At 31.9% G+C, this 8,991-nt stretch overlaps 5 protein-coding genes across 5 annotated transcripts; 2 read left to right on the top strand and 3 right to left on the bottom strand.

Annotated features, from left to right (window-relative positions):
- Positions 1-333: 333 nt before the first annotated feature.
- Chro.20257 (ATPas, class II, type 9B; ATPase, class 2, member b; ATPase 9B, p type; ATPase 9B, class II) lies at positions 334-4,212 on the top strand. The annotated part of the gene is made up of 1 exon (XM_660934.1): positions 334-4,212. The coding sequence occupies one exon, from the start codon at positions 334-336 to the stop codon at positions 4,210-4,212; it is 3,879 nt and encodes a 1,292-aa protein (XP_666026.1).
- An 81-nt stretch (positions 4,213-4,293) lies between these two features.
- Positions 4,294-4,761, bottom strand: Chro.20258 (hypothetical protein). Its single annotated transcript, XM_660933.1, has 1 exon — positions 4,294-4,761. The coding sequence occupies one exon, from the start codon at positions 4,759-4,761 to the stop codon at positions 4,294-4,296; it is 468 nt and encodes a 155-aa protein (XP_666025.1).
- Positions 4,762-4,987: 226 nt separating this feature from the next.
- On the bottom strand, positions 4,988-6,433 carry Chro.20259 (N-terminal part related to RNA:pseudouridine (psi)-synthases C-terminal portion contains the deaminase domain implicated in Riboflavin synthesis; Rib2p). Its single annotated transcript, XM_660932.1, has 1 exon — positions 4,988-6,433. One exon carries the CDS (start codon positions 6,431-6,433, stop codon positions 4,988-4,990), a length of 1,446 nt encoding a protein of 481 aa, XP_666024.1.
- A 1,771-nt stretch (positions 6,434-8,204) lies between these two features.
- On the top strand, positions 8,205-8,708 carry Chro.20260 (hypothetical protein). The annotated part of the gene is made up of 1 exon (XM_660931.1): positions 8,205-8,708. One exon carries the CDS (start codon positions 8,205-8,207, stop codon positions 8,706-8,708), a length of 504 nt encoding a protein of 167 aa, XP_666023.1.
- A 95-nt stretch (positions 8,709-8,803) lies between these two features.
- On the bottom strand, positions 8,804-8,872 carry Chro.20261 (hypothetical protein). The annotated part of the gene is made up of 1 exon (XM_660930.1): positions 8,804-8,872. One exon carries the CDS (start codon positions 8,870-8,872, stop codon positions 8,804-8,806), a length of 69 nt encoding a protein of 22 aa, XP_666022.1.
- Between the last annotated feature and the right edge of the window lie 119 nt (positions 8,873-8,991).

Genomic DNA, 8,991 nt, shown 5'->3' with positions numbered 1-8,991 from the left:
TCAAAGTATGGCTGAAAATAGCATTATTGGCTAGAATTCTCTCTTTAAATGTTATTAATGCATTAGAAGGTATTAGTTTGCTTGCTTTACTTTTTTCCATGTTTGTTCTCTACATTTTCAAAATGCAGAAAATTATTTATTAAATTGCACATAATGGCGGGAAGATTTGGCTATTAAGATTCCTCATTACGTACTAATTTTATTCAATACCCACCAAATCAAAATTATTCTAATTAGCTATTTAATCACTTAAAAGCAAATAATTCGTCCCTCACATTAGAAATAATTGCAGATGTTGTTTCATGTCCATCAAGTAGAAGAAATTAACTAGAGATGCAAAAATATGAAGAAAAATCGCCCTTAATAAGAACAAATAAAAGCAGTTTCTCAATTTTTTCTTTTTTTAACTCTCTACTTTTTAAACCTAGCTTGAGCTATTCTGAAAGGAGTATTCATTTAAGCGGAAGAACATTGCCTTCAAAATTTGTGCCAAATGTAGTTTGTAATCAAAAGTACTCATTCATAACCTTCATTCCAAAAGTATTATTTGACCAATTTAGTAATTTCTTCAATTTCTTCTATCTAATTGTGGCGCTACTTCAACTTATTCCTGAACTCAGAACTGGCCCTCTATTTACATACATCGCTCCGCTATTACTAGTACTATCAATTACAATCGGAAAAGAAGCAATTGATGATTTTAAGAGATATAAGAGAGATAAAGAGTTCAATAACAAGAAATATCGTAAAATTACTAGGAATGGAATTCAAGAAATACGTTCATCTGATATTAAGGTTGGAGACTTGATAGAAATTAATACAAATGACAGAATACCTGCAGATATACTCTTTCTGAGAACCAACGATCCAACTGGTACGGTATTTGTCAGAACAGATCAATTGGATGGCGAAACTGATTGGAAAGTTAAACGTGCACTGGGAATTACTCAGCACTTGGAAACTTTGGATGATATTTTTAGTTTAGAAATTATTGCAAACATTGAAGGACCAAAAAAGGATATATATGTTTTTAATGGAACTATTCAATATTACGAGCAGAATATTACTAGCTCATTTAATCCTGATGATAGCGGCTCCTCCGTCAATTCACAAATATCTGTTGGCCACTTAAGCGCTACAAATCTAGAAAAGAATATATCTGAATATGGAGCTGACACAGCAACACAGCCAGTAGTAGAACCCCTTATGCTTGATAATACTATCTGGGCAAATAGTGTTTTAACGTGTGGAAAGATATATGGATTAGTTATTTACACCGGTATTGAAAGTAGGTCTCTGATGAATACATGCACAAAGAGCTTACGTACAAAAGTTGGATTACTTGACAGCCAAGTAAATACATTGTCAAAAATTTTATTTTTATTGCTTATAATCACATCTTTTGTTCTTGTATTTTGCAAAGGTTTTGATACACTATGGTATGTTTCATTTGCTAGATTTATGTTATTATTATCTTCCATAATCCCAATATCACTAAGAGTTAACCTAGAAATGGCTAAAATTGTATTTTCATCCCAGATAAATAGTGACAAAAATATGAAGAGTGTAACAGTAAGGTCGAGCATTCCAGAAGAACTTGGAAGGATTGATTATCTATTAACAGACAAAACTGGAACTTTAACACAAAATTATATGATAGTCCAGACATTGCACATTGGTCATGCAATCTTTCACCAAGAAAATTTTTCTGAAATTGTGGATGCACTGCAATATGTGCAAAAGGGGCGAGTAAACATTGAGAAAGAAGAAAGAATCATTATAGATACTATGGATAATATTTCAACTTTTCCCATTATTAGCAGTAATCCAACCATTTGGAATAACTCCAATAATACTCTTCATCTACAAAACTTCATGTTAGGGATAGCTTTATGCCATAATATCTTCCCTAGATCTTCTATTGATGCTAACCTAAGTAATGAAAACAGAAATAATTCAGCAGAAGACATTTTAGATAATAACAACTTGGGATCTGATGAGTGTATGGTTGATTTGAATCAAAAACATATAGTATATCAATCTTCTTCCCCTGATGAAATTGCACTAATTAATTTCGCAGCGAGCTTGGGGCTCAGACTAGTTAGTAGATCAAATGAAAATATGGACTTAGATTTGGAAAAACTGTATTTAGGCGACCACTTAAGAAATTCTATGGAAAGTGGCTTGTATAAAAATGAAAAAAATTTTCCAGTTAGGCTTTCTTTCAAAATCCTAGCATGCTTCCCTTTTTGTAGCTCCTCAAAGCGTATGGGAATTTTATTAGAGTTTAAGGGGAGATATATATATTTCTGCAAAGGCGCAGAAAGCGTAATGATTGAATTGCTCCGTCAAAAAGGGTCTGGATGGCTTATGGAAGAATGTACAAACTTGGCTAGGCTTGGGCTAAGGACTCTAGTATTTTCTTACAAGATTATTTCAAAAGAAGAATATGAGATTTTTAACAGTGTGTATTCTTTTCCATGCACTAGTTTATTACAAAGAGACAAAAATCTTAATAGCTCTAGAAAAATATTAGAGAGCAACATGGAATTATTGGGTTTAACTGGAGTAGAAGACAAACTTCAGATCGATGTGCCGCTTACGCTTGAAGCATTTAGGTACGCAGGTATTAAAATTTGGCTTCTTACTGGCGATAAGCTTGAGACTGCTCTTTGCATTGCAATTTCTGCTGGGCTGAAACCAAAGTATTTAAACTTTTATATTTTGGAGTCTAAATATTTAAAACATAATGTTAATTTTACCGAGAAGCTACTCCAAGTAGAAGAATTAAAGTATCAACTCCAAAGGTACATCAATGAATCTGCAAACAGCAATGTTTTGGTTGTTGAAGGTTCAATTTTAAGCCTATGCATAAAATATTGTCCATTTTTGCTTATACATGCAGCATCCCTATCTCCTGCAGTTGTATGGTGTAGATGCTCTCCGTCTCAAAAAAAAGATCTTGTTCTTCTTCTAAAAGAATATCATCTGAAATATTTAAAACTATGCGAGTCAAATGCTCTAGTTTCTTTAGATGATTTAGATTCGTTAAGTAATAAAGATCTAACATATGACCAAAATAATGGTGAATCAGGAAAAAATATTGATAACTCAAAAATTTGTTCTGTCAAGAGGCGTATTAATGAAGCCAAAAGTGGTTACAATAGAAAAAATAACAAAAACTTAAATATGTTCAGCTTTGATGAACTAAACTCTAAATCCTTTGGGATAAATAATTTCCCAAAACTAGCAGAATATGAAGGAAATATTGATGAATGGGACAACGATTCAGATCCAATGAGTAATTACAGTAAGCAAAACACATTATCTTTTGTACAAACAGAATCCAAGAGGATATATAATTTAGCAAATGTTTCAGTAAATGCTAGAACATGTAGGATATGTGCTGTCGGAGATGGGGGGAATGATGTGGGAATGATTCAGGCAGCTGATATTGGAATTGGGATAGTTGGGAAGGAGGGGCAACAAGCAGCAAATGCAGCAGATATTAGTATACATGAATTTGCTGATTTAAGACCGCTCTTTCTTTGGCATGGGCGTCATGCATATCAGAACAGTGCAAAGCTGGCGCACTTCGTGATTCATAGAGGATTAATTATTGCTTTCATGCAGTGCGTGTTTTCTGCACTTTTTTATTTTATTCCAGTAGCGCTTTTCCAAGGGTGGCTAGCGGTTGGTTACGCAACATATTATACAATGGCACCTGTATTCTCATTGGTTTTTGATGTTGATGTAAATAGGTCGACTGCTTTATTATACCCCGAGCTATATCGACATTTGAAGGCTGGTCGAGTTATGTCAACAAAAACTTTTTTCTGTTGGGTTTGGAAATCATTATATCAAGGGACCGTAATCATGTTGGGAGCATTTGTACTTTTCAAAGATAATATCCTTATGAATCTTGTTGCAATTACATTCACGTCTTTGATACTATCAGAAATTTTAAATGTTGTTACCGAAATTCATTATTGGAATGAAGTCATAATATCATCCTGTATAATTTCAATATTAATTTATTTTGCATCATTTTTCCTCTTAGAGAGTCACTTCGATCTTCAGTTCATTTTTACCTTTATATTTTGGGGTAAAATTTGTGTTCTCACCTCTATTTCATGGGGTCCAATACTTCTATACAAATTGATCAAGAAAACGATTCATCCCCCCAGATACTATAAGTTGATGCAACATTAGTTTCTTTTTAATTGGCTTATTTAATTATATTTGTAGAATATAAGATAGTAATTGTTAATTTACTTTATCGACGATCAAAGTTCAACTTGAATCGGCTTGTAAGTTATTTATGAATATTCTCTTCCTCGAATTATAGTACAAAAAGAATGAGAAAATAAATCCCAATATAGAAAAAAAAGATAAGTTACCTAAATGAGGAGATAAATCACTAAATACCTGCAAATTGGCTATGGCAAAAACCGCAAAAATTAATTTAATGTAAGTTGAAAATATTCCGCAATAAAAGAGTTTGATTCTAGAACCTTGAAAAAAAACAAAATGCGTGTTTCTTGGTATTGAATATGGATGAAGGCAAACGCTACAAAATCTGCTTGACCATGGTCTGTTGATTTGCAGCCTTTGCCATCTATATAAACAGTTTAAATGGATATATGCTTGAGTTCCCTTGCATTCACAAGGAGTTATCAATGGAGAGTGATCTGTTTCTACTCCAAAGCAAAATCTACATTCTTTGTTGTATATATTTAAAAAACCCTCTTCCATATACATTTTTTCTGGCCGAATTATAGTTATTTGAATTAAGAACCTGTACTTTTCAAATACTAGATATTTGAATAATTACGGAAATATCCCAATTAAGTAATTTATGATGTTTATAATATAATAATTGTTTTCATATCGTGTACAATTCATGTTGATTAAAAATGACCAGCTTGCATCTATGTGGATAAAATATGGACAACTTTTAAACAGAAAAATGAAATCAAATTAACATCTATAACAGTCCTAATTTATTATGTTTTAATTCACTTAGTATCGACTTGTTCCAGTAAGGCCAATCTTCCAAGACTTTTGCAATATTCAGGTTTGTATTGTTAGCTATCCAATCGGGCAAAACTTTGCATTTAAAAATCAAATAATTTTCAGTGGGTACACTAGGCGGTAAAATATATAATAATGAGTGAAGGCATATTCCTATTGGAGGTTCTACAAAATATTCGACATGTGCAAGCCCATCAGAAGAATCTAGTGACATAGAACCACCTCCACCAAAGTACTTTTTTTGTAAAGGGAATTTTAATAGCTCTTCAACTTCTAGATCTTTTATGTTATATATACAGCTAGCTGACAAATTTGAGTCCGTGAACTTAAAACTTGAGGTATTTAATTTAATTCCTGGTAAAACTTTATCGCTATAAAGAATATCTCGAACGATAGGAAATCCAATATATTTCAAATGAGCCCTTATTTGATGTGTTCTTCCAGTAATTGGTTTACAAAGCAAAATAGAATACTTATCTGTTTCATTTATTTTTTGTTTTTTTCCCTCGTTTATGTCCAAACATGAAATTAGAGGGAAAAAATATGTCAGAGAGTACTTACTATTTTCTGAACTGTCAATTCTTGTTATTAATGATTCGCCTTCTCTGTCTTTTAACGTTTTAAGTCCAATCTCGCATTTGATTACATGGCTTGTGATTCCGTGTGATTCATCCAGAGATAGCTCCCTAATGCTCACGCCTTCAATGCTACTCTGGGAAACATGCGAAATAAAGTTTGAAGCGCTCTCATTTATCATAGCTAAATAATATTTATGTGCAAACTGGACTTTTGATGATAAATTTTTAGTTGTTGAAGAATCTTTACTAAGCAATACAAGGCCAGATGTAACTCTATCAAGTCTATTTATCGGATGAATATAAGTACTGTTAGTATTCAATTTTGAAAGATATTCTGATTGAATTAATTTTGTAAGTGAAAGTTTATTGAACCTTCCTTGAGGATGGCATGGAATGCCACAAGGCTTAAAAACTGCTAATAAGGTAGAAGAATCATACAATATTTTAACTTTATCTGTCGCAACAGGAAGCTCTATAAATAGCGATCTGTGTTTAATTTTGTCACCATTGCGAACAATATAGTCTAATGAATTAGCAGGTGTATCATTAACACTTAATCTTCTTTGGTCTATTAATCTCAGGTATTCTTCTATAGGTCTGGTTCTAAACTCGTTCAAAAACAAGTCTCTTAAGGTTCTGTCTCTCCATCTTAATTTACAAAACGATTCGTATTCAAACATATATGGAGGAACAACAACGACGTAGTCTTCAACTTCTTTATCATTACAATTTTTTTTAATAATTTTTAGTGTTTTTGCATCACTGGACGAGATTTCAATATTCAATTCACTACATATTGTAAAGGTGTTATTTGAATTCATAATTTAGAATTGTCAACACTTCTGTTAAATTTTTGTTAGGCGGGGCTGGTTATTCAATTACTTTGAAATGGATTCTACAGCTTTAAAAGAAGAGATAATCGCACTCGAAAGTATATTTGGAGAAAGCCTTTACAACTTAGATAAAAGCGGACTCCCTTCCCCAGGTGTAAATTTTAATGATAAAGAAAGATCTCTTAAGTATTTTGTAAGTTTAAACTCATAACTTTTTTCAATTTTTTAATATTTATTCAGTCGGAATATCTTGATGGGATCTTGGAAATTAAAATTAGCATTCCATTTGGATACCCCTTAGAAGCGTCTTCTTTTTGTATATCTTCATGGTATTTTGACGTTCATTATTTAACAAATTCAGAAGAATTACCGCAATCAAAAAATATCTCTCTAACTTCCAATACATTCAAGCAGTTAAAGGAACTAATTGAAACAAGAGTAGAAAGCAAAACCCCAATTTTATTTGAGATAATTGACACTTTGATTTCCTGTAATATTGATCACGAGAAATATAAAACAAAATCAAGTATTAAAGAACAAAAAATTGAAACTAACCACTTTGATCGATTTGATGGAGATGAAATTTTTGGTATCACACATGGCGAACCTATAATTGATCGAAAAAGTGTTTTCCAAGCTCATGCATGTAAGGTAGAAACAGTTGAACAAGTTAAAAAGATTATTAAATGGTTGCTTTCAAACCCAAAGATTGCTAAAGCAACGCACAATATTTGGTCATATAGAATATTCAAAGAGAAAAATTTCGCAGAAGTATCTGAAGGATCTTTCCCCATTGGGTACGATATCATATCACAAGATCATGACTCGGATGGCGAGAATGCAGCAGGAGGCAGACTTCAACATCTTCTTGAAATTACTAATGCAAAGAATGTATTCGTCATGGTGTCTAGATGGTACGGGGGTGTTCAACTAGGGCCAGACAGGTTTAAGCATATTAATAATGCTGCAAGGCTGATCTTAGAAAAATCGGGCTTAATAACTAGATCGGGGACTTTTTATAAATCGCAATCGAATAAAAACAAAAAGAATCAAATTTAATCGTTCTAAAAATGTTTTTCAATCTTTGGAAACTAAACTGTTGAATATCATATTTGGTACTCCTTTGGAAACAATATATCGATGGTTACATATTGGACAGATCAACTCCGCCTCCATGATTTGAAACTATAAAAGTTAAATTGAAAAAAAAATGTGATTATTAACTTACTCTTAAAATCGCGTCATGTACTGCGCATAAAAAAACTTCATCATCAAAATCTTGCTCGGAATAACTCAATGGCAAGCTTAATCCAAATTGAGAAGCATTTTTTACTAGAACACCCCAATCTACCTTTTTTATTATTTGTTTAATTTGTTCTTTATTAAATTCAACATCCAGCATTTTTGTCGATTCCTCAACGCTTCCATTCAAAGAAATTTCCAACGGAAAACCATTCCTACATTCAGATCTATTACTTAAGTTATTAAAGATGGATAATTTATATTCATTTAATTATTTGACTTACCAAATTAAAATGTTATGAGTCAACAAACGCATTTTACTTTTGATAATCCTGATTTGACTAATCACATCATAGACATATCGACAGAATTTACGTTTTAACACCGCTTCATGGCGGCTTTCTCTTGCATGACTTCTCAACTATTCTCTTAATTAGTCAAATACCTAAGGAATAATTTTTATAATAATTTATTAAATATTTTATGACCTGATTGTTAGAATCAAATTTTTGCTCTCATGTTGGGAAGATTAACTATCGAAATATTTTTATCTATCATAATATTGTTCATTTCTTGCTCCACACAGTTAGAACTTGATATCATGAAGGAAATTGGAACTAATAATAAAGATTTTTTTCAAAAAGAAATATCTCCAGTTGCCATTTCAAGAATTATTGCAATTAAAGATCAACTAAGAGTATTTAGTGGGTCAAATACTGATACTTCTATAAGAGAGGGTAATTTTATTTCGACTATAATGGCAAACAATTTGAAAGAGTACATAGGATTAGACCACAAGGTAATGTCAGGGAGTAATAGAGGTGCATTCGTAATATATGATACAAATGACTATCCTTTTGCATGTAACTGCAATTCGGCGCAATATCAAAACTGGAAAAACGCCAGTGAAGACCAAAATATAAAAGTAGAATGTACTAACACAATAAATACGGGAATTTTCAATAGCAACGACATTGATTATTGTGATCCTACGAATATTGCAGCATCACAAAGTGTCTGAATTGAGGAAGAATAAAGCGAAAAAAAAATTCTCCATTTTGACTATTTGCAATCATAAATTTAATAAATTAAACTTAGAAGTTATAACATGAAATATTACATTATATCGTTATCATTAGTGTTGTCTTCCAGTTCATCATAATCTTCATTAGCTCCGGAATTCATATATTCATAATCGATGTCAGACTCTTGATCATCTTCTAAAAGTTCGATGTCTTCATTATAGGTATCTTTATTCTCTTGTACTGTTGTATCTTCGTCATCACCTAAATTCTTATTCTTCA

Source organism: Cryptosporidium hominis, assembly GCF_000006425.1.
Source record: "Cryptosporidium hominis TU502 chromosome 2 CHRO012075, whole genome shotgun sequence".
Lineage (NCBI taxonomy): Eukaryota > Apicomplexa > Conoidasida > Eucoccidiorida > Cryptosporidiidae > Cryptosporidium > Cryptosporidium hominis.
Note: the sequence above shows the minus strand (reverse complement) of the source record. Positions and strands in the feature narration are given on the sequence as shown.